Genomic DNA, 26,963 nt, shown 5'->3' with positions numbered 1-26,963 from the left:
CTTTTTTCAAAACAGCCGAGCTGCAAGAGGCTTGGCTTGGGTTAGTTTGCATGTGAAGGAGAAATAAACTGTATTTTAGGTTATGTTGTGCGATTGATCTTCAGCTTCTAAGGTCAGCTGTGTCTGGGGGGTGTAAGTTTCAATACTTGTTTTGAGCTTTGAAGTCCCTGGACTTGGGGTTTCTCCCTTTCTTTGGGCCTCTTTAACATCCACTCCAGTTAATGGGCTGTGAACAGAAACCTTTCCCTTAATAATCCCACCTCTAGTCCCAACTCGCTACTGCTGAGGCATGAAATCCCGGTGCCCCAAGAGCGCTGCGCTGCCGGAGACCCTCCGGTTCCCACCGCGGTGCCGGTGTCCCCTGGCTGCATGCCCCACTCGTGTCTAACCTGGCAGGACTGTTGTGCCCAGGTCTGTAATCAGTCTGTGCTCTTCTCCCAGGAGAGGACCAGCAGCAGAGGGTTAACGTAGAGCAGCTCTGAGGCTACTCTAAACTGACCCAGCAAACAGCAAGCCCTCTGAGTGCTGGTGGGTCTGGTAATTTGACTTTCCCCCTCTCCAGCCCGTTGACTGTTTTCTGGCTTTCCCATCATGCCTGTGGCAGTGGAGTGTCTGAAAATCGAACCTTTGAGGAAGACAGGGTTGATTTTGACTGTTGTGAACACGCAGGGTGGATTTTGTATTTAATGAAAACTGGTAGGAAAAAAAATGGCAGAAAATGCTGCTGCCCCCCTCACCCCCTTTCTTCTTGAGCAGTCCTGGCGACTTCGGCACGGTGCACGGTCACCTTTGCCGCCCTTTGGGGAGCTGCTCGGGGGGTCTTGTCACCGTACAGCTGCTTTCTTCTCTGCTGAATAACCGGGGAATAACTCCTTCCTCCCCTGAGTGCCCCTCGTACCGGCACCGTTGTGTGCTGCTCTGCTGCTGACATGCTGGGCTCTCACTTCCTAGGGAGTTTCATTTTAAACACTAAACCACAGAAGATTTGGCAGCTGCTGCTTGAGTGTGTTTGCCTTCCTGACGTGCACAGCCATTGCTTTACTTCTGGAAGTGTCTATAAATTTTTCGACCAACATATCAGAGAAGATCTTTATAAATCAGGGGTGGTACTAGGGATAATGGGATAGTGTAAATCTTTGTCTTGTAAAACAAAAAGATCTCTTCTAGAAAAAGTAGTGCATTAGGTGGGGAGAAACCTGAATTGATCAGTCATTTCCTTTGTTGTTCTGTGTTTTTTCAGGCTTACATTTTTACCGTGATGAAAACACAGGTTCCCATAGTGTCATAACGTAGGCATTGTACTTAAAACTATAATTTGGTTTAGATTTTAGAGGAGTTTAACAGTAATCTGAGGGGTTTTAATCTGGTGTTTTACTGCAGAGCTAAAGTTTTAATCGTGTATTTACTGTCCTCTGTAGAGTCAAAAAGGATGTGGGTAGGTGCGCCATCCTTGAAACCGTGGGGTAACTTTGACTCTCACATGCTTTATTTAAAGCTAAAGAAGTAACCTGGTCCCCTTCTCTACAAATCCCCCCCACTTTGGTGGGGTTGGCCTGGAGAGACAGCAATTTTTTAAAGCAAGGAGGAAGTTAAGGTATTTTTATAAGTCAGATGCACATAAACTTGTCCTAGTCATAAATCAAGCAGAACTATGGAGGATTTGCATGTTTTGAATGAAATGGAGAGAAAGCAGGGAGGTAACAACAAAAAATCATTGATTTCTTCTCCATTCGGAACAGGGCAGCTCTTGACTTTTGACGGTGAATGCTACCGTGCTTGGGATCAGTGCAGGTAGATGCATGAAGAACCTGTGACGCTTAACTCTCTGAGGTGGAAGGGTGAATTAATACTATTTAATGAACAACATGGTTTGGATAATGGTTGATTGGAGAAATTTTGTTTCTGATAGAAATGACAGCTGGAATGAAAGGTTGCAGTAAATTCTCTGAATAGGGATCTCTGCCTTTCGTTATTTTGTTTACTCTGGATTTTTTTTTTTCCCTTCTAGAACAACTATTTGCAATCTCTACACGATGCCACGGATTGGGGAGCCTGTCTGGCTTACTATGATGTCGGGGACACCAGAAAAGAACCAGCTTTGCCATCGCTTCATGAAGGAATTCACTTTTTTGATGGAAAATGCTTCTAAAAACCAGTATGGTGGATTTTAGTTTTTAAATTACATATGTGCTTATGCCTTTTTATTTCAAACCAATTTTTGAATCTGTTTTTAAAATCGGGGTAATCAAAGAATCAAAAGACCATCCATAAATACTTTGTTTAAAACAAAAAAAAAAGAGAAAGAATCTCATTAAATGCCTGCTTCCCCACAATCCTCTAAATCTTGGTAGAGGCTAAACATTTGAAACATGTCCATAGGAAGCGCGTGATGGGTGTGTATGTCTGGAAGGGGGTGAACATACCTTATGAAATGCATTAATCTACCTTTCAAAATCAGTTACCATATGACGAGCAAGGTTAGACATTCAGTAAGAGCCGTGTCTGTAATACTGTCTGACCACAAATTGCTATTAAACCTGACTTCTGTAAAATGCCACTAAAGAAATTGTGTGCTTCATTAGTACTCACCTTTCTGCCCTCAGGACATAGCCCTGAGCAGTTGTTAAAAATTCAGAAAGAGAATGTTCTTGATAAACTCAGGAGAATCTGATAAATTTACTCTTTTGTCAACACTTCATCCTCTTTCCCCAGGGCATGAATAGGGGAAGTTTTTAAAGCGTTTGGCTCCACCGAAGTCCTAAAACGAGCACAAACATGTGAAGTTTGAGTGGGAATGGCACTGAAAGACCAGCTGTTAGCTCTGGGAAAACTGCTCCCTGCAGGGTGGGGAAGGGGCGGTCGCAGGGGAAGGGGCTGCTGCTCACCATCTTCCAGCTTTGCCACCAACTTTGTCATCTTTTCTCTCCCCCAGATGGGAGGGTGACAGTTAGCGGTCAGCGTGGTCCACCTTCTCCTGCCTCAGTGCAATGGGAGAAACCGTAGGGAGTTGTGAGGGGTTCAACTGTATTTTCTTAAAATCGGTTCCTGCTGCAGTGGAAGCTTTTTCCTGGGATTAGCCCCTTTGGTCCCTGCCTTTCTGAGCCCTATACATCTTGGTTACATTTAAATGGGCATTTGTTTGGGTTTGTTTGCTTGCTTTGTTTTAAATACAGTAAGATTTACACTGATGGAAGCAAGAGGAAAATCAAGCCCCATATCCTTTTCAATCCAGTTTTAAATCTCCTTTCCTCCTTTGGCTGTCTCCAGCGAGGAAATGGGCCTAAATTTAAACTGTAGGGTTCCTGATGCTTGTAAACTATTTAAATAGCATTATTTTGAGGCTCGGTGGCGTTCGACTGTTTTCCTCCCTGGGCACCTGAGCCGCTGCGGCGGCCGCCAGCACCATCTGTTGGCATGCGGGAGGCTCTTGGGCTGCACTTCTGCACGCTCCTCCTGCCGGGAAAGGGGACTGGGGAAGGAGAGTCTTCCCTCCGCGGAGCAGAAACCATGTGCTATCGTTACAATAAATCAGATAGTTAACATTTTTCAGAAAGGTTTTTCACCTTACTTGCTTAGCTAGTGAAAACTGTTTTGCCAGTGTAAGGACACAGCCTTTCTGGCTGAGCTACAGAACTTTGGGGGTTTTTATTTTTGAAAAGGAGCAGCCATATGTGCTGAAATTGCATGACAGACAGATGAAAGACTACAGCAGCTAGTTATTTTACAGGTTTGGTAGCAATAGTCTTCCTTCTCATCAATAGTCAGAGATCTTAAGGGCTTGGGATCTCCTTCTTGGAGTACAGAGGCCACACAGTGCCACTATTTTCTTAGAGTGAACAAAGTAAGTTGGTTTTGAGATGTTTTACAACATAAAGCTTGCAAAATAGGAAGTCTCATAATTATTGCCAAACAGAGGAACTGAGATGCCACAAGTTTAAAATACTGCATTTTACTTTAAATGTGTGTTCTAAAAAAGAGCTTTGCAGGGGTGGGAGGGAGGGTACAGCTCTCCCTTCTCTCCCCAAAGAACCAAGACCGAAGGGATGATCTCTGCCAACTTTGTTAGGTTGTTTCTGCAATCCTTGATCCATATAGACTGTAGAACTGCTGTCAGTTTAACATCCTGAGTGTGTACGTGGAAAAAAACGATGAACGTTTTGCTTTCAGGTTCTTACCAGCTTTACTGACTGCAGTCCTGACTAACCACTTGGCCTGGGTCCCTACCGTCATGCCAAATGGCCAGCCGCCTATAAGAATCTTCCTGGAAAAGCATTCTTCCCAGAGCGTGGACATGCTGGCCAAAACTCATCCATACAACCCACTGTGGGCACAGCTCGGTATGTGGCAAACATCTCTAAACCGTCCAACAGCTTTACATCAACGGGTATGCGCGCGGTGGTTTTTATGGATGCTTGTTACTCCCCCCCAAGTTAAATTTTTTTTTTTTTAATTCAAAATGAGACAAAAGTGTGTATTTCAGGCTTAGAGGTAGTCACTGTATCTTTTTATATGTGCTGTAATTTCTTAAGGCATTATCAATTATAAAATGGCAGCCAAAAAGTAAGGCCCTCTTTAGTCATCTATGGCAGGTCTCTTAAGGTCACCTGCCCTGGTGATGATGGGGGATTCCAGTCCTCCTCTGGTCCTCCCTCTATAAGGAAAATCGATTTTTATTTGTTGGGATGCTGCTATCAATAAGCCTGGTTCTGGAAAGAGCAAATCAAGGAAAACCATCTTTTGATAAGAAATGAACAGACTCTCAATACAACAGGCAAAGGAGCGACACAGTACAGGCGTGCCTAGGCAACCCCCTGGGTAAGGTCTCAAAGCCTAGTCGATCGAGTAGCTAGTCACACTGTCTTCTAATTGCTGAGTAGAGAAGAGGAGATGAGCTTCCTACTCTCTGGTCAGATTGTCCTGCTCTGCACACAAACTCTCATGGAATTTGGTTAGGGAAGGGAAAGGAAACTTCTGCAAGGTTGCCCTGTTCTGGTATAGGCAGGAATGGCTAGGGACTTGGCAAGAAGACTTGATTTCAGAGCTCATGGGACTCAAGGGATCCACTGTGCTTAGGTTGGCCTTCAAGGCCTCTTGGATCCCTTGTCCCCCCATCCCTGCATTCATGCAGTGCCCTAATACCTCCAGAACAACGCATGCACAGGCACTTCCCCAGGTGAATCTGGAGTACAGTCAAAACAACCCATCCAACCCATAGTAGAGCTCAAGGGGAGGGAAGAGAAGAAGGTTGGCTTCAGCTATGCGCCCGCCACTGTCACTTTTTGCCCTCATTCTTGGCCTAAGTTTGTTTCTCCTTACGGCTTTCTCTTGGTGGGTAAAAGTTCAGCCCAGTTTCCAGACTATCCAGGGTAATTCAGAGCAGATGCCTCCTCTCTCCCATGGCTATATAAGGAACCCAGGAGACGAGCCTCCAAAGCTAGACACCGAAGTTAGGTGGTGCGAATACCCCCTAATACGTGAGATCAGATGTCTCCCTGACCAGTGTGTCACCTTACATACGATACCAACAGCATCTTTGGGATTCTCTGTATTGAAAATAAAATACTAGCATAGCTGTCCTCACTCTTCTGCTTTAGTATTTTTCTGTTGTAGACCTGGCCGTTGAAAACTGGCCACAACAATTGTCTGTTAGAAGAATAATTTATTGTAAAGATGCAAAATAATTGTCTGTTTTAATTCCTATTCTAGGTGACCTGTATGGGGCTATTGGATCACCTGTGAGATTAGCAAAAACAGTTGTGGTTGGCAAAAGGCATGACCTGGTACAGAGATTGCTTTATTTCCTTACTTACTTCATCAGATGCTCTGAACTTCAAGAGACGCATCTTCTAGAAAATGGGGAAGATGAAGCCATTGTCATGCCTGGAACTGTTATAACCACCACGCTGGAGAAAGGAGAAGTAGAAGAATCTGAGTATGTGCTTGTCACAATGCACAAGAACAGGGGCAACTTGCTACCGACGGAGTCTGAAGAAGTGAGAACTCCTAACTGTAGCTGTAAATATTGCAAATGTCCGATTTCCCTTGCACAAAACATAGAAGGTGTTTCACAGCAGGAGAGAGAAGATGCTCAAAACACTCCTAAGGTAGAGCTGGAAACTTCTTCAGATGAGAACAGAACTATTGTTCCTGACGATTGCCAGGAAGATGCTGTTGATGTTAAGCAACCGAGACCCTGCCTGGACACAAAACTAGAGATCGTGGTGTGCACAGGGTCAGCTTCACCAGAAAAACGTGTAGTGACGGAATCTGGTTTGGAGCCAACAGCAAACGTGTGGAGGAACGAAGACTCGCTGGAATCGGGCAACCAGGCGGTCAGCGTAACAAGGTCACCCGGTATTGCCGTGGAAAAGAAGCCGCCGGATAAGCTCTTCTGCGATGTGTTTCCTTGCAGTGCTGCCGAAGCTCAGACAAAGGTGACTTTCCTCATCGGAGATTCCATGTCACCCGATTCAGACATCGAACTCAGAAGTCAGGCAGTAGTGGAACAAATTGCTAGGCATCACAGCCCGCCAGCAACAGAGGAAGGAGTGCCTGCTGATCAGAACTGTGAAGCTAAACAAACTGTTGAGGACCAAAATAGAGACTGTGGGACAGCTGAACCCTTTCCTCAAGTTGCTAGTGAGCATCAGAGCTGGAATCCAAATCCATACAACACTGAGAGCATGAGTCTGTTTGACGAATATTTTACTGATGACAGTTCAATTGAAACCCGGACTATTGATGATATTCCAGGGCAAGCAGCTACAGACCTTCTTGCTCACAACACTAGTTTAGAGTTTTCTAAAAAGCTGTGTACAAAGACTAGCAAACCACCTAGTGAGTTTTGTAAATTTATGGACTCTGTTCGACAAGAGACCTACAAAAACTGCTTTAATGAGCAGGACCAAAGAGAGAAAATCTCTATTCGCGTCCCCCATGGGGACAGAGAAAACGTAGAGAAAAAAGTCGCCCCGGGAATTGATTGGGACATTCCAAGAAATGAGAGTTCAGATAGTGCCCTGGGTGACAGCGAAAGTGAGGATACAGGTCATGATCTAGCTAGACCAAGCAGTAACTATTACGGAGGGGAGCAAGAAGATTGGGCAGAAGAATATGAGATTCCCTTCCCTGGGTAAGTACTATTCAGCAGTAATAGAGCCTAAAAAAGATAAGAGCCTCTTCTCATGTCACATGTTTGGAGGAATGTAGCCTAACTTGGCATCAGTGGTTGGAAAAGTGTCTCTTGAGCTTGCTGGTTGTAAAAGAATATAGAGAGATCAGCGGTCTGGAAAAAAATATTAATTGTGCATTGCGATCTTGGCTCGTATCCTTTTCTTCCAGAATGGGCTGACTGCAAAAGCTGACTTTGAACTCTTTCTTTTTAAAAAGTGCTTGAATGGAAGTTAGAAGAGATATGCTAAATGTGAAGATGCAACCTCTCTGTAAGCTGAATGTGTTTTTTACTATTGTACATCTCTTTGATATGCTTTTCTTGCAGGTCAAAATTAGTTGAAGTGAACTCTGTCCAGCCCAGTATTGCCAATTTTGGAAGATCCTTACTAGGTGGCTACTGTTCATGTTATGTCCCTGACTTTGTTTTGCAAGGAATAGGAAGTGATGAAAAGCTGAGGCACTGTTTGGTGTCAGATTTGTCTCATGCTGTGCAGGTAATTAAGCTATATTTGGTAAATGTATTTGTCACAGTAGGGAAAGGCAAATGTTTTTGAATGTACAAACCTGCTGGCAGTGGAAATATTTACTGTCACAGCTCTCTTCAGGTTTCTCCAGTCCCAGGTCACCAATTTTTTCTCCTCTCTCAATGCGTCTGAAAAATGTGGGTATTTCACTGCAAATCTGGAGCACAAAGACTTAGACTCCCACTGAAGCCAGCTGAGACGCTCGTGCCCTTGGGAAGACGCATCTCTGTGCTAAGCCGTAGAGAAATCGTTGTCTCCTGTAGGCCTGGCAGCCTGCTGATGGTTGGATGCCCACAGGATGCAACGACGTTAAACAAGACCAAACGCTGAGGTTGCCGTGCATCTCTTCCCGGGCACAGAGTCTTGCTGCAGTGGTTGTGCGGAAGCTGCCTTTGCTCCCTCCTCTTTCCGTGCACGTCTAACCAACGTGCTGCTGCTTGTGGGGCAGAACGTGTTCTCCGTGGTGAAGCCATCAGGAATGCTCAGCATTTTGGGGACATTACTCCTTTTTTAGGATTGTAGTCAAAATGTCGGATGGTGCCGGCTTTACCGGAAAAGGAGAAAACAATATAAAGATGATTGTCCTAAGGGGACTCGCACTTCTCATGTGTGTTGGAAATCATCTCTTCTCCACAGCAGCTTTTCCCTAGATGAACCGGGGCATGACTGGGAAGCGTGGCGTTTCCTACCCCTTTTATAGTCACCAGGAGAGGAGTGGAAAGCAGGCTGTCACTGAAAAGCGTGATTGTGCTCCCCTCTAGTTTATTCCCAAGGGAATGGGGAAAGACCCATGCAGAGACTGGTGAGCAGGCAGTCTGCTTCTCTGAGCGCTCCCCTGGGAGCCTCCAAAATGTCCCCTTCTTCCATACCTCTCGAGTTAACAACGTGCGTCACACCTTACACAGGCACAGCTACCCTTCCTGCGCCCATTCCCCACGTTACTGTCCCCTTTCCTTGTGCCCAACCCTGCGGGGGGGAGTTTCGTTCCCTGCGTGGCTGTTCTAGGCGCTGGTTTAAGCCATTGTGTTTTAGGCTGAATGTTTAAGCCATTTGTGAAGTGTAATTGAACTTCAGGCAACAGAGGCAGCGGTGTGAGGTAGCTGCTGCTATGAAACGGATTTATCTGAAATATAACCTAATAGCAGTGCATGTCCATCAGCAGACTTAAACTTCAGTTGCAGAAGTCAAAGACTGAGAGGATATGAAAGGACTGAGCAAGATTTTATGTGCTTATCTTCAAGTAAAATAGTAACTGCATCCTAGCCCTGTGTGAAGTCCCCGTGGGACTCTTTGGACAGAGGTGCTTCCTAGCAGCCAGCCCAAAAAATGTATTGGGGAAGGACAGTGGGGTTCCAAAAAACCTCCATGGCTTTAGAGAGGTGGAACGCTACTTGGAAGGAATGGAGGAGCTGGGCGCAGGCTTGGTTCCTGACTCCCTCTGCTGGCCCTCCCCTAAAGGGAAACCCGTGGCAACTGGGAATAAAACCGACCTCGTTAACACAGCCATGTTGAGCAGCGAGTTGGGGTCTTGGTTCTTTCAGTTTTAGGGGTTTAAAATGTACTTTAGACATGTCAGAACTCTTTATATCAAATATCAAAAGATTTAATTGTCAGCCAGTGACACACTTTCAAGCCTGGAAGAGAATGCAAAATAGCGACCGTCCTTCTAAGACTGTGCCTTGCTTACAATAAAGCTGTTTTCAATAGATGGAATGCAATGTTAGCACGTGTTACTGTATTTTAGGTGTAGCAGTGTCTGGGATGCTATCCCTGCTATCCAGGAAGGCGACGTTTTGTGAAAAGACCGTTCTTGTTTGTCATTCTCAGGGTTCTGCTGTTCATTTTTTGTTTCTAGCATCCTGTTCTGGACGAACCGATTGCAGAAGCCGTCTGCATTATTGCAGACACGGACAAATGGACGGTGCAAGTGGCCAGTAGCCAGAGACGAATGATTGATAATAAGCTGGGAAAAGAAGTGTTAGTCTCGAGTCTCGTCTCCAACCTGCTTCATTCCACTCTTCAGCTTTACAAGCATAATTTATCTCCAAACTTCGTAAGTATGAATGACAGTTGAGCGGGTGATGTTTTTAAAGCATCCTTTCCCTTCATAGGTTAAAGAGGTTGTAAGGTTCTGCCTAGTTTATTTATCCGTAGCCACGATTTTAGAAGCCAGTGCATCCCCTGCTGTAGCTGTTCGAGCTGTCCATTTAAACGCTACTCCGTAATCAAGACAGCTGTCTCATTAATTCTGATTTAACATGCAATCAAAGGCTTCTGCTCAAAAGTAAGAGTCTTGCCAGTGAATATCTTACTAATTATTCACCTAGACACGGCCACGGAAAAGGCAGTAGACGTATGGGGTCTGTGCTGTTTTGCTCTGAGGCTGGGTGCGGTTTGGGTATAGTGCTGTCTTCTCCCTGACGCAACTCCCTTTGCTTTCTAGTGTGTTATGCACCTGGAAGATCGGCTGCAGGAGCTCTATTTCAAAAGCAAGATGCTGTCCGAGTATCTCAAGGGCCAGATGAGAGTTCACGTCAAGGAGCTGGGCATGGTGCTGGGGTACGATCACAAACTTCCTCCGAGCGGTGCCGCACTGGGTTTCTTGGTGCCAAATCCTCCGCCTGGGCTTGTTCTAAGCACAGCAAAATGGATTCCTAAATGCGACTGGAACCGTAGCATGGCATAAATCACCCATGGCCGCAGGCTTCTCCTTAGCCATTGCTTGATCCTGAGGATCCCCCAGCCTCTCTCTCTTCCCTCCGGGCAGGAAGATGGGCTCAGCGCTCCAGAGCTTATCAGACTCCTTCCTTAGTTGGTCAGTCATCACTGAACAACGTGGGGCACCTGATGCCTCCAGGTTGACTTTCCCTACATGGCAGAAAACACCCTCTGTGTCATGTAAGGCACATAATACGTCTCTGTGGGTGTGGGGCACAGGCAGAGAAGCTATTTAAGGGGTGTTTATAGGAAGGCTCTGCATATCTTTTTATGCAGAGGAGTATGGGGTGAGCAGGAAGGCACACGGAGCATGTGTGGAGCTGGAGATGGGGGAGCAGCTGCAGCCGGGTGAGCTGCAGCACGGTGCCAGGGCTTCCTTGGTAGCTGCAGAAGTAGTTTAGCCTAGTCCTCCGCTCCTGCGCTTTGTCCCCCAACGATTGCTCCCTTTACTTTGAGGGTAGGAAGGAATCTGCTGTTTTCCCTCCCTCCGTCCGCTGTCTCACCAGTCTGTTGGCCCTGTGAAAAAAAATCCAGGCAGGTAGGAGCTAAGGCAGCGTTGACAGTGCAGAGCTGTCGCTCATCAGCGCGAGCAGGCATGTCTGGAGGGGAGGTTCGAAACAATCTGGTGGCTGGAGTGTGTAGCCCAGCTGGCAGCGCTGCATGAGGAGAGAAGCGCAATTGGCTTCAATTTTACTTGAAGAATGCCCCGCCACTCGGAGCTGTATACGCTCACGGCCCGAGCACAAACGCTTGGGCTTGAGCAGGCAATGTGGTTACCAACGCACGTGCGCAGCCCAGCGACGTTTCAGGTTAGATTAAATGTGACTCTTCTGCTTCCTTTTAGGATTGAATCCAGCGACCTCCCTTTACTGGCAGCTGTAGCAAGCACTCACTCTCCGTATGTTGCCCAGATACTACTTTAAAATGCCAGAGGCCGCAGACGTTGACTTTTTTCCCCCTCTGGAAATAAAGTGGAAGACAACTCGTTCTGGCTCCTTTCTCTTTGAAGCAACTAAAACAAACTGCTCGGTGAGCTGCAGCACCTCCATGTATGACTGCACGTTACGCAAACAGTTGGAGACTTTTCCTCTCCCACTTGGTCATTTATAAAAAAGGATAAAGAAAGGAAAAAGGAAGAATGAGTAAGGCCGAGATTTCAACCACGGAAAAGCAAAGATTTTAGCAAAAGCTGAAGATCTGCATTTTTTAATCAGTTTCTGCCGCAGTGGCTAACTGTAATTTATACTGGGGAATGTGAGGAAGAACTGCTTTGAGAAATACACGATGCCATCGCCAGTTACAAACTCGACAAGAGAATGCAGCAGCTGCCTTCAGACTGGCTCCTACCGATTAGGATCTCGTCAGATCTGTGATTCTCAAGCTGCAATGATTTGTAAACAGCCCCTGCTTTTCCATGGCATAGTCAAATTCTGGACGCTTCCCAGAGGAAGAACAGGGGTTGGGGGGGTTGGTGTGTTTTGTAAAAAGCTTATTAATGACACTCAGCTCCAAAATCTATTTATGATCTTTCCCCTGGGGAGAGGGAATAGCGGGGGGGCGTCGGGGGGGACAGGGAGGAAGAGGCCAACAGACAGACTGGCGATGGAGGTTCTCTTTCTTGGCCGGATGTTGTAACCAGTATTAAATGTTTATAATGTTTAGACGTTGCTTTATACTAAGTGATGCTTTTCTTCCACGACGTAATCAAAACGTTAAAAAAAAACAAAAACAAAAACAAAACCCAACCCATATCTAAAGAGAACGTTGGCTGAAATTTCCCCGTGGGGTCCCCAGAATGACACGACTATTACCTCTAACTTTTTTATGGTCTCTAATGTTCTTGCAACATCATATTCTTTTTACAGCAGTCAGTCAGCTATTGAAATAATGAACTAGAAATAATTGTACCAAAGCATTGGGGAAAAAACGGATAGACTCTGACCCTTAATTGCTCAGGTAACTAATTGATATATTTTTTAAAACCATTCTACAAAAAATGAACATTGATTACACCAGAGTATAGTAATATCAAAATTATTTTTTGACAAATATACCCTCGACGCAGATGACTCTAATCCCTTTTCTACTCACTTGTGTAATTACCAGCAGGAAATGTTGTTTGTTTTATTCTCAGCATTTCTCCTCTACTCAGCCATCGCTGTTTTGTCATTGTATATACAATAGTTGTACGAATAGCTGATGGACCCAATCTGGTGTAAGTAATGTAAATATACAGTGGTAGGTGGATTATGTTTTCAAAGGCTCTACTACCTCAGTTTAACTGGACACTTCATTACAGGCTTTTCTTTGCGTATTTGTCCTAGCAGCCAATTAATGTTGCTGATTTTTAGGTTCTGTTTTCATCGATTACATTCAGTATATCGAAATTCATGGATTATCCGCAGAAGTAGGAGATACGTGTTCACTTGGTCGCTAAACTCTATAACAGTTCTATAAATAATGTCATTCTGTAATCATCTTTTCAATAGTATAGCACGCCTGCTATTGTTGTTTGCAGAGTTATTTTAAATACAAATCTATTTTAACCATTTGATAAACTTGAAAACAATAGGAGAGATCCCTGCCCCACCGCTGTCAACGACAAAGCTCTCCTCCCTTCCTTCGCTGGGGCCAGGATTTCACCCAGAGTGGGTTTTTTTTCTGTAATATTTAAAATCTGTAACTTAAGACTCTGTTCCAGGGAAGATCTACATGGCAAACCCATCACCCCTTTCCGTGTAGGACTGAGTCGACGTTAGTGAGTAAACCAAACATTAATATAGGCAGTGTCATCTGAAACTCTTCTGTATATAAAACCTAACGCTGACTGCTGCAGGGAAGAAACTTGGGTTTAATACGTGACCTAAGGATGTGTTTCTCCCCTATTCTTCAAATGTCCTTTCTTCACCACACAATTATATTACATCTGGCTTTTGGAATGAGCACAGAACGTAGGGGCCCAGTTGTGTAAACACGTTTTTAATGAAATATAGGATTGAGCTCAGAATATGAATTTTTAACTCTTTGCTATAATACGTTATATAGCCAATAGTTACGGTTCTGAACATTGTACATAGATTTGCAGCTGTAACCTGACGACGTTAGTGCTGCCGGGTGCTGGCGTTGTGGGCCTGGTTGAGGAAGCCCGAGGATGCGCTCCTGCCCTTCCTCCGGGGAGGTTCCTTGGGTGGGTTCCTCCGTAGGACATGCCCGAATAGCTGGGGAGCGCCCGTACCGTAATCCTGGCGCCTCCCAGGACTGTGCTTAGAATGCATCCTCACAGGAAAATAACTACGTTCTCCTCCGTTTAACCCTTATTAGGCGAATTGTGGGTATTGCTTTGAAACGGATTTGACTCTCGAGAAAGGCCCTTGCGCAGCTTGAAATTAGTATTAACCTGAGAAGGAGAAAAAGGTGGTTGTTCGGCGGCATCCTCCCCCGCCGTCTTCTGCCTCGCACAACCCGTTAACGTCGCCGTAATGGTGTGTTCAGTCAGTCCCAGACGAAGCGGCCACGGATGCGGCTTCCTCGTCCTGCGCCCACCGGTGCCGGTCCCCGCAGAGCCCGCGGGGCCGCGCGGCGGCTCTCGGCAGGGCGGCAGCCTCTCCAGCAGTGTTGTAGACAAAAGGCAGCCAAAACCCTCGTGTGATGGGACGTTATTCTGTAAGTTAACTTTTAGGGTACATGAACAATGTGGTACGTATGTCTGTCTGTTAAATAATACGAAAAGGGATCTTTTACAGGACTATAGCATCGACTCTTAAAAAAGTGTATCCTGATTTGTTTTATGTGAATAGAAAACTAATGTTTGATTTCTTTTTTCCACTATTACCAATCTCCATTAACATGTCTTAATTTTCTGGCTGAAAACTAAGTGTGCTAGGCACACAAATTAGCAAATTTGTTTTTGTTGCAATTGGCAAACACTGGGCTGCTAAGAACAAAAAATACTTAAAAGAAAGGATTTCACACCTTGCGTATGTTTTCCCTATTAGTTATTATAGATGTTTTATGACAATTTTTTGCTTTCTCTAAATTATTTAGATGGTGGTACTTGTAAAATGCTGGGTAAAATGTACATACTTGTTATCTCTTCTGTTTTTGTATATATTTCCCAAGATGTGCACTTGTATTATAATAACCATTCCCAATTTTAGGGGAAATTTGTGCAATAAATACAGTATGTCAATTTACTTCTGGTACATTTTTCTGCCCGTTTTTTATACTTGCAGTACAAGAGTGTTGGTGAGTCTATAAACTGTGACCATCTCCAGCTCGACATCCGTCCGTCTCCTATCACGCATCCCTCTTGGGGCATGCTTCCTCGTACTCGGAGGTGCCGCAGCCATTTCATTTGGGGTCTCTTAAGGAATTAATCCATCTCAAACGGGAATTTGTATCCGAACTTGCCGTCCCCTCAGTTGTGAATGTCGTTGGCCCAAAAAGCAGTAGTAAGACGGGAGGGTGGTCCTGACCGTCCGTGCTGACACTTGACTTCGCGTGAGGAGAACAGACGTAAGCCTAAAGCCGTGGTCTTCGCACTGGTCCGTACACTCATTCCTAAAGTTACCTGCAGAGCAGTTTGTCACGGTAGTCGAGCGTTTGTAATTCCTCTCCTACAAGTTCCCGTATTTGTGCCCATCTGCCCAGTTACACTCCCTTTTCTGTCTCTCTGGGCTGCTGCACAGGAATAAAGGTTACTGAGAAATCTTGGTAAGGTTTTATTAACTGTAAGTTCAAATTACGATACAGCGCTGTCAAGAAAAGTGAAGTAATAATCGTACAACAGGAAAAAGAATTAACTTGGGGAGATGCAGCAGAGTGTACATACAGCGGCTTTCAGCACGTTCAGATTAATACAGGTCCTGTATTCTTGAAGAGGGAACAAATAATCAGCAAAAGATGGAGACCTTGCTTTGCCTGAAGCAGTTGCACCCGCTATTTTTGATGGTTTACTTCCCTGGTACGTACCTTCCCCGGGTGCCCTCGCTGCACGCGAGGCGTGGGACTGGGACGGGGACGAGCCGGGGCACGAGCAGAGGTAAGTGGCCCCAGAGACGAGCTGCTGGGCAGGAGACTCCGCGGATCCGATGGGCAGCACAGCGAGACTTACCGGACCGGAGCTTTCTAGGATTCCCGCCTGCACCTGCCAAGTCCTGTCTGGTAAACAGATACCTGTTACCAGACTTTTTGTTTCAGCTCCAGGAGGAACGAAAGCTGTAACAGCAGACCCGTGGGTGTTTAAACTGGTCCTGTAACACTGCCATGAGCTTTCCCTACGAGCAGGGAAGGGACAAATTGCTCAGACTGTGCGTTCTCAGTTCCCGTCCCGAGCAGCATGGTATCAAATGGCTTAATGCTCCGTGTGGGTGAGGCGATGTAAAAACAATCGATGGGGAATCAATTGCCTTCTAATCACTGTAACACAGGGGTTTATTGCTTGGCCTCGTGTTCCTGTGCCATGATGGATTCAAAAGGCAGAGCCTGTGATCCCGCAGCAGCGCTGGAGGGGTAGAGCGGGCAGCACCGAGTCCGACTCCAGCAGTACCTACGGCAGGAGATGCTCAGCCTTAGCCGGTGCCGGAGGAGAGGCAGGAGGCTCCGCTGTGGGGTATTGGTGATGCACACTTGTGCATCGCTGCTTTAAACGGACTGTCAGACCTCCTGCAGTGTTTCTCGGGCTGGGACGCAGCTGGCTGAGCGCACCTGAGGGAGGACAGAGAATTTTGTGTTACCAGAGTAGATGGTCAGGAGGTGTCCTCCTGACAGGGGACGCGTGAGGTTGAGCCGGTGATCATGTGTCTGGGTGTTTGGCAAGCGATTATGTTAGCAGTAAATTCAGCAGTACAATCACTGCAGCATCCAGAAAACGCTGATGTTAATGCCCAGAACCGACTTCCTTTTTAACTCCTCAGTTAGACTAGGATATAGCACTTGCTAGCCAATATTTTTAATGTATTGTTACTCCTTTTCTGTAATTCCCTTAATTTTCCTGAAACAAAAGGGAAAGCTAATTCACTTTTGCCTAGGCAAAGGCAGGGACGCAAGCCATAGGCGTCTGAGTACCGCAGCGTCTTTCATCCCTTGCGCGGTTACCAGGGGGTCTGCAGAAGAGGCGCTGATTGTTTTCTGTGCGGCTTAGTGCAGAGTAACCGCGGGACGATTTCTGGACCCGCGGGGCGGGAAGCAGCTCGCTGTGTCGCTTTACCGGGGGGTCTGCAGAGCAGAAGAGGCGCTGATTGTGTGCGGCTTAGTGCAGAGTAACCGCGGGACGATTTCTGGGCCCGCGGGGCGAGAAGCAGCTCGCTGCTGCTGAACCGCTGTTGCTTTCTTCTCTCTCTGCAAATGTGACTTAAACATTTATCAGTAAAAAATAGCGGCCTTGTAGCTGGCGTTACAAACGAGCATACACCCCGGAGATACACACGTCTTCCGAGCCTGTGTCTGCTGAAAGGAACGCCTCTGTCTATGTGCTGCAGCATGCACGTTCTGTTCCAGCCATCCCCCCGTTTCTTTCATGGGCTACAGGCGCAGTTACGGGCTTCGTACGCCAACTGTATGGCCTTCCTGTCTTGCCTGTGTACAATAGCATCATCTTTGCTATTGCTACAGGCAAATCTAAGTACACCGGTTCTCGGGTTTTTGAAAAGCGTTGCTGGTGCTCACTGGAGATGCTGCTTTGCTGGAGTCGGCGCTTTTCAGCTTTAGCAGTCGGAGAACCACAAGTTTAAATCCTGGTGGGATCTACCCAGGCTTTTAGAACAGAACCTGGTTCCCCGGTAACGTGGGCTTTGCTTCCAGACCTCTCCTGGCAGAGCAGCTAGAAGGTAAATTGGCTCTGTCTGATGAGCCTGGTGTCTCCCCCAAAGGGGTGGTTAATTCTCCCCCTCCCTGGGGGTTAGAGGGAAGGAAGGGGGGGGCGTCCCGCGTCCTGCCCCCAGAGCAGGGCAGCAAACCGCACAGCTGGTGCTGCAAGTCCTGCTGCCTCGTGGGGGGAAAAGGAGGAGAAACACGAGCAGCGTTTGGATGCGGTAACGCCAGAGGCACCCCACGGTTCCCAACCAGCAGAGCAGGGGTTAACTGCTGACCCAGAGCGTGCACTTTCATACTGTCCCTAACAGAAAAACTTTAGTTTAAATATATTTCCTCCAGGTTTCAGCTGCAGCGTGCCAGCTTTGTCAGAGTCACTGCAGGACATGCAGCTCGCTCAGCACAAAAGTACGGCAGTGTGAGGTCCTGCCCTGACCGGCACAGGAAGAGCAGACGTGGAGCTTCCCACAGAGCTGTGGATCCCCACGGGAATCGGCTGAGGAGCTGGCACGAGGGGCCACGAGTCGGAGAGGTGCTGTGGCTCTCCCTTCCCCCGAGGGACCACTGCTGGGCAGCGTTTTCTGCCGGGGCAATGTCTGCTGGCCGTCCTGCAAGGCTGGACACCTTGTGTGGCCTCTGGAAATGAACAGCTTCGTGTGAGCCGTCACCCTTGTGTCACCTGCTGGGGTCTTGCACAGGTCCTCCGCGCTCTTACAGCCCGTCTCCTCCTAGGAAGCGTAGTAGCAGGAGGAAGCATGTTACGCCCGTTTCTTTGTTTATTTTCATTACCAAAAATATTTGTACAGCAACAGAATTTGATTTCTAAACCTCTGCCTGTTACAGCTGTTTGTTCCCAGCTGGAGCTGAAGACATCTGCTCCGAGGGTGGGGAGTCACTGCCTGAGCTCCTGCCTTCAGCTGCGCTCCCGAGGAGCCAACCACAACAGGGCAGAGAGAGCTCTTCATGCCAATCACCGGTAATTACTGCACGGAAGAAAAAGGTGTAGAAGTAAGTGACAGTAAGTAGCTGGCCCTGTGGTTCGAGACGTTACTGCTAAAGGAAAGGCTACTTGAAGAACATCACAGGTGTTTTGTGGTGAGGCACCTGGCAGCACCTCCTGTGCTGCCGGCGGAGGGGGGGGCCCTGCGCGGCTGCCTCTGCAACGAGATCGTATCTCCTGAACGAGCTCAGAGCCACAGCACGGCGCCATGGGCTTCTTCCCCAAGCCGTGATGTTAATGCACGTCAGCTGAACGGCAGCGCGTGGTCGCTTCCTCTGCCCGGCACCTGTTGCTCAAAGCCCCGGTGGGTTTGAGCAATGCCCATCGCGGCTGGTCTGTGGGCAGGGCAGCTTGTGGACGCGGCGGCCGGCCCATCGGCACCCGCGGCCCATGAGCTGGGCTGCGGCGGGCGCGGGGGTGAATAACCGTCGCCGGTGGTTGCGGGGGGACGGGGCTGCGGCGGGTGCGGGGCTGAATAACCGTCCCCGGTGGTTTGCAGGGGGAGCCCAGCCACGGGGCTTCTTCACGCTGGGGCTCGGGCGCTCCGGTCCTGCCACAGACACTCGCTGTTGTTTCAGGGCCAGATTTCCACCAAAGCTCCGTACTGGAGTCTTGCAATACAACCTAGCCAGCTGTTTGGGTGCTCAAACACCGCCGAGGGCGAGGAACTGTGACTCCTGGGCAGAGCTGGGAAGCACGGCGGAGCTCCGCTGTCATTCAGCACTGATGAGGCATCCTGGACCAGCCGGCAGGTCCTTACCGCAACATCCCAAAGGAAGTATTTGGGCCGTAGGCTGGTCCCAGATTTCAAAAGCAGCACAGGAGATAAGCAGTTGCCTGTTTCTCGTGACACGGCTGCTCTGCCCCGTGCCCCGTCTCTGGCCAGGCCCTGGGCAGGGACAGGAGCCCCAGTCTGGGTGCTGGTGGGGGGTCCTGGGGTGATCCACCCCTCGCTCCCCGAATGCCTTCGTGCTTTCTGTTTGCTGTTGTTTTCCTTAAGGACCTGCAACCCAGCTCCTTGGGGAACAGTTTTTCTGCACCTACGTCTTCTCAGAGATGAAGTTATAGACCAAGAAAAGTCTCCAACTTCTGTTATCCCAGAGTGGGGGTGGCAGGAGGGAAATGTCCTGCCCTGGCTCATCTTTTTCTCGTTACAAAATCAGAACCTTGCCGTGAACAAGAGGGAGCCGCTTCCTCCGATGCAGGTTGCAGCTCACGTGCCCCGGGGAGCCCAGGGCCGGGGGAGCCCCGGCGGTGCCGCAGCCGCCGGAGGTCGGAGCCGTCCCTGGGCCCGCCGGGTTTTAGCCTGTAAAGACATTGTTCCATGCTGGTATCTTTTTGTTTCAAGATTTCATCTATCCTGCGCTTTCTAAACTGCTGAGAGAGAGGAACTTTCTCCCACCACCGTGCCTTTGGCTGCTCTTGCTGTTCAGTTTCTAACCACCGTAACCGGAGCGACTGTTTAATCTGGAACTTGCTTTTCCTTCTTCGTTAACTCCTTAGCGTGAGTTTTTGTGCTGCTGGTGGGTCAGACTCAGCTTTTTTCTTAAGGAAAACCACCAAGGAGGTGCGGGATGCTGCAGTGATGTCCTGTCGTGGCTCTTGGAGCAACTGCGATAAGCGAGAGGGATGCAGGGCTGCTCTCGTCGTTATTTCCTTCTCGAGTAGGATGGGCTGAAGTCGCAGCTCTGGGACACACATATGCGTCGCTCGTGGCATTGCTGGGGCCGGGCGGGAGAGCTGAAGGTGGAGTTTGTCCCAGCCTGTTAATGGAAAACAAATGTTTTCCCTGAGTGCCGTGGAAAATGAAACTAGTGTTTCTTATGGAAGAGCGTGTAGTCAGGCTGAGAAAGATGGGTGAGAGCATTTCCTTGAGAACTGAGCACCTTACTTCCGAAAGGCAAATTATTTTAGTTTTCTTGGCTAATAGAATGAATTTCTAGAATGTTTCCACTGATGTCACCAAAAGAAAAGTGGTTTATAAATGGCCCAGAGCCAGCACAGAAAGCAGCGGTGAGAGCGCCCGGAGGCAAAGCCCGAGTCCGTACAGGGGTGGTCACGGCAAGTCACTTGGTCGGCTCCCGGCGCTGATATTGGACCGCTGGTGGGACCTCTCCTGAGCGAACATCCTCGTTTAAAGGCTCTGGCGTGGGGATTGCGAAAGGTCACTACGCTACAAAGGCGTTTGTAAACAGTGACTTTTGGGAAGAGGGCACAAACGGGTTTGTGTGCTTGATTCTCCTGCCAGAGATGCTTTTCACTTTGGAGAACTTCGATGCATTTGAAAAAGACTACATTCAGCAATTCTTCTATAATTACTTCAAAATTACAGCCACGAGCAATTATATTTTTCAATAGCTTATTGAGTGCACTGAATCCTAAGAAATTAACTACCAAATTTTCAAGGAGTAGATTTATTAATAGCAGCTGTAACTAGAAATCTTGTCTAATTTTCATCACTACCGAAAGAGCAGAAAGAATAAGGGCTCCTGTTTCCATGTATTAACAATATGACTGATAAAATTTGCGGGAGACATTCTCGGCGAACAAGATAATTACAGCTGTGTTGCTTGTGCTGCAATAATTAATGATCGTGCGCTTTATTCTCCAAGCTTGTTTTTCTTGTACAGCTCCAACAGTTTAAATAAAGGTCTTGATCTCTGTCATTTCATGTGACATTGTTCTGAAGCTGGTTAGGCTGTAAAAGCCATCAGCCTGGAGGCAAATTTATTTTTCAAAATACGGTTTAAATCTGCGAACCATTTCTTAAATTACAGGTTAGTGAAAAGCAGGCCCTTCCCATGGAAACAGATACAGTTTTTTAAGAACCATAGGCTTGAACTGATTTAGTATTAAAATCAAGGGCCCTGTCCTGGGCTAGTGAGAAGCCCCGCTGCTCCCGGCAACTGCAGCTCTTCACAGCTATGAATTCAGACTCCCATTTTTAGGGGGAAAATAATCCTTAACAAATACAACTTTTCAAATATGTTGTAGTTCACTGTCACATCCTCGTCTGTTTTTTCCCAGGCTTACTTGCTGGGAAGCTGCTGACCCCCTTGGGTCGCAGGTTCCTGCGATCCGCAGGTCACCCTTCGGTCTGCGAAAGGATCACCGGCTCGGGCAGCGCTCGGCCAGAGCCCACGTGGGATTTGCCCAGTGCAAGTCATCAGTCTTAGAAATACGGGGTGAATTCCCTCTTTTTCAGAACGCGTACAACAGAGGCAGTTTTAGAGGAAATGTCTTCCACCAGCAGTGTCTGTCCTCCGCCTGTCAAAGCATGAGGCTCATTAAGCGTTTCTAATTAATTTGTGATTCGGCTATTTCCTGTTCAGACTGTCAACTAAGAGGCAGCTGAGCATCATCACTGGAGCATGTGGCGGTCTTGCTATCTCAGCGGGGAAAATACTTCTGCCAAGAGAACTGTAACCCCCTCCTTGCCCGTGGCGTTACCAACAGTTCCATCTGCTGGAGCGCCGTCACCGGTGGGCTGTGCAACAGTCACCACACCTTCACGTTTGTGGGGTCTCTGGCACCCGTCCTCACGTACCATCAGCCAGTGCCAGCTACCGGCCAGATCCCTGGCGATGCCTGCAGCTGCTGCTGATTCCCCTCCTGGACGCAGGCTTCTGCTGGGCTCTGCTCTCTTAGTTTCTTATTGTAATACTCTTACTGCCATTTTTGGTTGCAGGTTCTTCACCATTTGCGTGCACATCCTTCTTTTAGACCACAACTAGAAAAAACTCTGGGGTGGTTCCTGCTACCTTAAGGTCTCCTTAACTGCAAGCCCACAAACTGTTTCCATTTCTCTTGGTACCTTCTTTAAAAAGTGCAGCGCATTTGTAATAACCTCCTGGAGACAGGCTCAATTAGTAGTTCACAAAATAGCAACTGCTACAGCAATTGATTATATAAAAGAAAACACTTCTACTGCAAAGACAATTTTGCCTTGGATAAAGACAGCAATGAAACCCAACTGTTTAAATGCAACGCAGGCTTCTATGGAAAGAATCTGTCCACTGGCCAAAGCTCTGAGAAAAATATTAGTCACTAAAACAGTTGGAAAAATTCAGATATTGAGATATCTGCTGGTACCATCCATGGCTTTTAGCATGCTGGTACGGCACTGAGAGTATTCCTAATGGCATCGAGGGGAGCTAGGGCACTTGGAGGGCAGCTTATCTGCGACGTGTCAAAATACAGTGAGCCCCACTCAGCTTTCCAGAAAAGTCAACGTTTGCTGGTTCAAGTTGCGCAGTCGTTTCATATGCAGCTATTAAAAATAATATTTCCTTGACAAGATTGTTGCTGGTGTCACGGTGTTTCTGGAAGTCAGTGTGCTTCCTACAGGCCAGGCAGGTCTCTGCATGAATTTCATTGTGCTCCCCCTTCTAATGGCAATGGCAAACACGTTTCCAGACACAGCCCTGCCGATACCCCGGCACGAGCCTCCAGCACCTCTTCAGTATTTCAGACTGGGGAAGGCTTGCATCTCAGCTTTCACCTAGGTGAAATGAAATGCCTAAAAATCTAAAGAAATTGCTTCTACCTCAATATCATCACTGTTGTCCTACCCAATAGCTCTTTCCCTGATTTTTAAATTCCCAGTATCGTAGTAAGAAACCAAAAAAAAAAAAGCAGCCCATTCTGCTCTGAGCAAGAGAAATTACTTCCATGTGGGGTAAGTGATTGTAGGTAAGTGATATTTGTGTACTTAGGTGGCATCTGGTTTTATTGGGCGGTGCACTGAGCCGCACGCTCGATAACTTGCATCACCGTATGATTCATAGGATCATCTGACCTTCATCTAGCTGCTGTTCTGCTTTTATTTCCTTCGCTCCCTGCAAGTTACAGTAAAGGAAGTTCTTCCTGCGTTTCATACACAATGCTTCCTTTCAGTCAAGGAAGACCACGAATGGTTGCGCTTTTAGCATTTAAAAACCCAACCAGTACAATCGTCTACTTGAAAAGCACAGGATGGAGTAACACTTCCCTCTCCCCTCACATTTACCCCCTCACACACACCACACGCACTCCAGGAGTTGCTGTACGTTAGTCACAGCCTCCCCTCCTGGGTGAAATCCCTGCTAAGAGACGCTGCAGACTCCTGGGGTGGGATGACAGGGTTTGCAATGAGGGTCCCTCCCCATTTTGTGTGCCAAAAGAAGTGAGCAGGTCTTCCAGGAGGAGTCTAACTCTACGCGCTGGCTCTTGCTGGTGCTGTACTTTCAGCTCCTGCTCTGCGCCTAGCGAGGCCGTTCCTCCTGGGTCTGCACTCGTGTCCCTCCCCTGCAACTGAGGAAGGACAGCCGACGTCCCTGGATGTCTTGGCTTTTTGATGCATGAAGGTAAAAGAGAGTCCGGTGGTCTCTCAGCAGGAGCATCTCAGCTGTCCACTGCAGCAGAGCTTCTGGGCTGCGGGAAGAGGCCACCACAGGCTCTGGGACACTGCTGTGAATCAATATCCCCTGTCATCACATCTACCATGATACAGAATTACTGTGCGACATTACCAAGCCCAGGGCCTCTGGAAGGAGGGGAGGAAGGGAGGAAAACCACACCGAGTGGAAGAAGAGTCATATGCAGATCGCAGAATCACAGAATGATAGAATGGTTTGGGTTGGCAAGGACCTTAAACATCACCTAGTTCCAACCCCCCTGCCATGGACAGGGACACCTTCCACTAGACCAGGTTGCTCAAAGCCCCGTCCAACCTGGCCTTGAACACTTCCAGGGATGGGGCATCCACAACTTCTCTGGGCAACCTGTTCCAGTGCCTCACCACCCTCATAGTGAAGAATTTCTTCCTTATATCTAATCTAAATCCACCCTCTTTCAGTTTAAAGCCATTACCCCTTGTCCTATCACTACAGGCCCTTGTAAAAAGTCCCTCTCCAGCTTTCTTGTAGGCCCCTTCAGGTACTGGAAGGCTGCTAGAAGGTCTCCCTGGAGCCTTCTCCTCTCCAGGCTGAACAACCCCATCTCTCTCAGCCTGTCTTCATAGGAGAGGTGCTTCAGCCCTCTGATCACTTTTGTGGCCCTCCTCTGGACCCGCTCCAACAAGTCCGTGTCCTTCTTATGTTGGGGACCCCAGAGCAGAACGCAGTACTCCAGGTGGGGTCTCACAAGAGCGGAGTAGAGGGGAAAAAATCATCTCCCTTGACCTGCTGGTCACGCTTATTTTCATGCAGCCCAGGATATGGTTGGCTTTCTGCAGTCTTTTTAAAGTTAAAAATAGACAGGATTTTGTCTGCAGAAGACAGTTTGTTCTGTTATGCTGCTGACATCATGTGAGCATGCTGTATGCTTCTGCATTTGAAGACTAAAATTGACACGCTGAAAACAGGAACTTTCTGGATATTCTGCACGCCTGAGATTTAATGGTTTCAGCCAGCCGCCAGATATCATCTCATCCGTATGGTTGTGCTTGGGTGGGGGAACTAAACATCTCATTAGCTCTGTAGGGTCATTAAAAGCCGGAGAACAGATCATAAGGAATAATAAGGATGTATGTCATCCGGCGAAGACAGATGATAAAAGCAATCACCTCTGACACCGAGTGCTTCGATGCGAGGGGACCCAATTTACCAGCATGGAGAAGCTGAGCGCTTGCTAACTCACTAATGTCAGCAGGAGCTGTTTATACTCTCTTCACCAGAAAAATCAGGCCGGCAGCATCGAAATGTGACTAAAACCAGAGGATGATACAGGGAATTTTGGCCTACATAACTTTGCAATGAGTTCACCGAGCATTCCTGGCTCCCAGGCCTGAACCGAGTCTACTAAACTGTGCAACATTTCTTCGTAATCAAATTATAGTTAATACACATACAGAGAAACACAGACACACAGACACCTATCTTCCTACAAACATACAAAATAAAAGCATACAGCGGAAAGCTGACGTGATGCTGGCTGAATTGCTGCACTGGTCTCAGCTACGATAGCAATGCCGGCGGTTGCAAAGTACCCTGACACTGACACCAGCAGCAAGAAAATGGTAAGAACTGCAAGTCTTCCCCAGCCTTGGTCTTGATTCAAATGCTGTAATAGTTCTCGTAGGATTTCACAAGTAAGTAGCATGTATTCGATTGCATAAAGCGGAGAAATAGCGTGTCAGGCGTTTATTCACAATTTCTTAATCTAATTGATTGCCAGTTAAGAAAAAGTCTAGACTGTTCGCCTGTTATTTGGCAGCAGAGAGGTTGTTTATTATTTTTCCACATGCTCGGAGAATTACTCCATTTACTTAAAAAAGGGGGAGGACTGAAATCCTGTTTACTCTAATCTTTATCATATTTAAACTGGCTCCTCTCTGTAGACCTGCTCTGTTCTTTTACTAGCTCAACATTGTCAGCCAAAGTGTTGTCCACTTACAAATGCCATAGATACACAGAATGGTAATACTGAGTTATGCAAGTGTTTGGCCTTTTGCCTCTGAAAATAACTACTCAGTAGAAAAATACCAATACCATTGCATGTTCTCTCTGGGTTATAACAGGTCATCGTCACAAAATCCCCACTGTTTGTGAAATCTTCTTGCAGCTTATAGTTGTACAGCTAATTTTTGGACCCCCAAAAATTAATGAAAGAGACATTAAATTTTTGGAATAAGATATGCTGAATTGGCTACCGATGCCAGATTACTGGTGGGGAGTTTCCCATGGCAAGAGTGTTCTTTCTTTTGGGGTTTTTTTTGCTGGTTTTTTTTTTTTTTAAGTCTTCATCTTTATCTGTGCCCAGCCCCATTCTCTTCCCCACCCTCCCCTTTCTAATGGTTTTTGGCATGAGGTTGCCTACAGACAAATGAAGAAAATCTTTCAGCTAAATTTTTAACCTGATTATAACAACAAAGAAAATGCAAATGGGGTAGTCACTAGACTCCAGATTGCCTCCTGTCAGGGCAGGTTTTTCATCCGCCACCCGCATCTTTAATTTTTACAGGCTAGAGCTTGGACATCTGTATACTGTTGCTGGATACCTCCAATATCTAGACAGGTCCATATGCTCTTTTAGCTTTTGCCAACAAAGTGCTGGGGCTGGAATCAAATATCTGTAGGTTGTGCGTAGTAAGAGTAAAATGGCAGAAGAGAGACAAACCATTTGATAAAAGATCCTGTTTCAGACAGACAGACAGAGCTGTTCCATTGCGGAGTGTGTGTCTGTTTGGGGCAAGAACTTCTGGCTTTAAGCAAACCAGCTGTTTTTATTTTAGATGGTATTTTATAACAGTTTTGAATGTTTTTGTCAGTTCTTATTCTGTTTTATCAGACACTTTTGAGAATGTTGTACACTATACCATGCCTGGGGCAGATTGGATGCTCTGGTGACTTGGCAGGAGTCCTTTCACTCCCGATCCCACTCACATCCAACAGAGCTTGGCAATTCAGCGGGGGGTGGCGGCAGGCGCAGGACGGGCAGACAGCCATTCCTCACTTCAGGTGCACCTTTCGAGTCACTCAGCAGCCGGCAAGGGAGAGGAATGTCCTTCCTGATATGTGGCTTTTCACATTTGGACATGGAGGGGAAATGAGGTAGGTGAGAACATACATGTAAGCATCACGGGACAGCCAGTGCTGTTTCAATATAAACACTGTCCTCACCGGCAACTTTCAGAGAGTCCGTATCAATGCACATCTTTGTCTTCATAGAAACCTTTGTAAATGAATAGCAAATAACCTAATTCGCTGTTTGCTTTAGCAGATTGCTCCTAACTTGGGAACTAGGACTCCAGAAGCGGT

At 47.2% G+C, this 26,963-nt stretch overlaps 1 protein-coding gene across 2 annotated transcripts in view; it reads left to right on the top strand.

Moving 5' to 3' along the window:
• FNIP1 (folliculin interacting protein 1) overlaps positions 1–14,608 on the top strand; it is a 47,826-nt gene extending 33,218 nt beyond the window's left edge. For both annotated transcript variants that reach the window (XM_009285934.2, XM_009285933.2), the window contains 7 exons: positions 2,009–2,155; positions 4,168–4,337; positions 5,707–7,132; positions 7,499–7,667; positions 9,553–9,750; positions 10,141–10,256; positions 11,260–14,608. In XM_009285934.2, coding sequence (XP_009284209.1) covers positions 2,009–2,155; positions 4,168–4,337; positions 5,707–7,132; positions 7,499–7,667; positions 9,553–9,750; positions 10,141–10,256; positions 11,260–11,338 — 2,305 coding nt within the window. In that variant the 3' untranslated portion in view covers positions 11,339–14,608. The remainder of the gene's footprint in view (positions 1–2,008; positions 2,156–4,167; positions 4,338–5,706; positions 7,133–7,498; positions 7,668–9,552; positions 9,751–10,140; positions 10,257–11,259) is intronic.
• Positions 14,609–26,963: the final 12,355 nt, after the last annotated feature.

Source organism: Aptenodytes forsteri, unplaced genomic scaffold (assembly GCF_000699145.1).
Source record: "Aptenodytes forsteri isolate BGI_AS27 unplaced genomic scaffold, ASM69914v1 Scaffold54, whole genome shotgun sequence".
NCBI lineage: Eukaryota > Metazoa > Chordata > Aves > Sphenisciformes > Spheniscidae > Aptenodytes > Aptenodytes forsteri.
The sequence above is the reverse complement of the archived record's forward strand: the minus strand, read 5'-3'. Positions and strand labels throughout refer to the sequence as shown.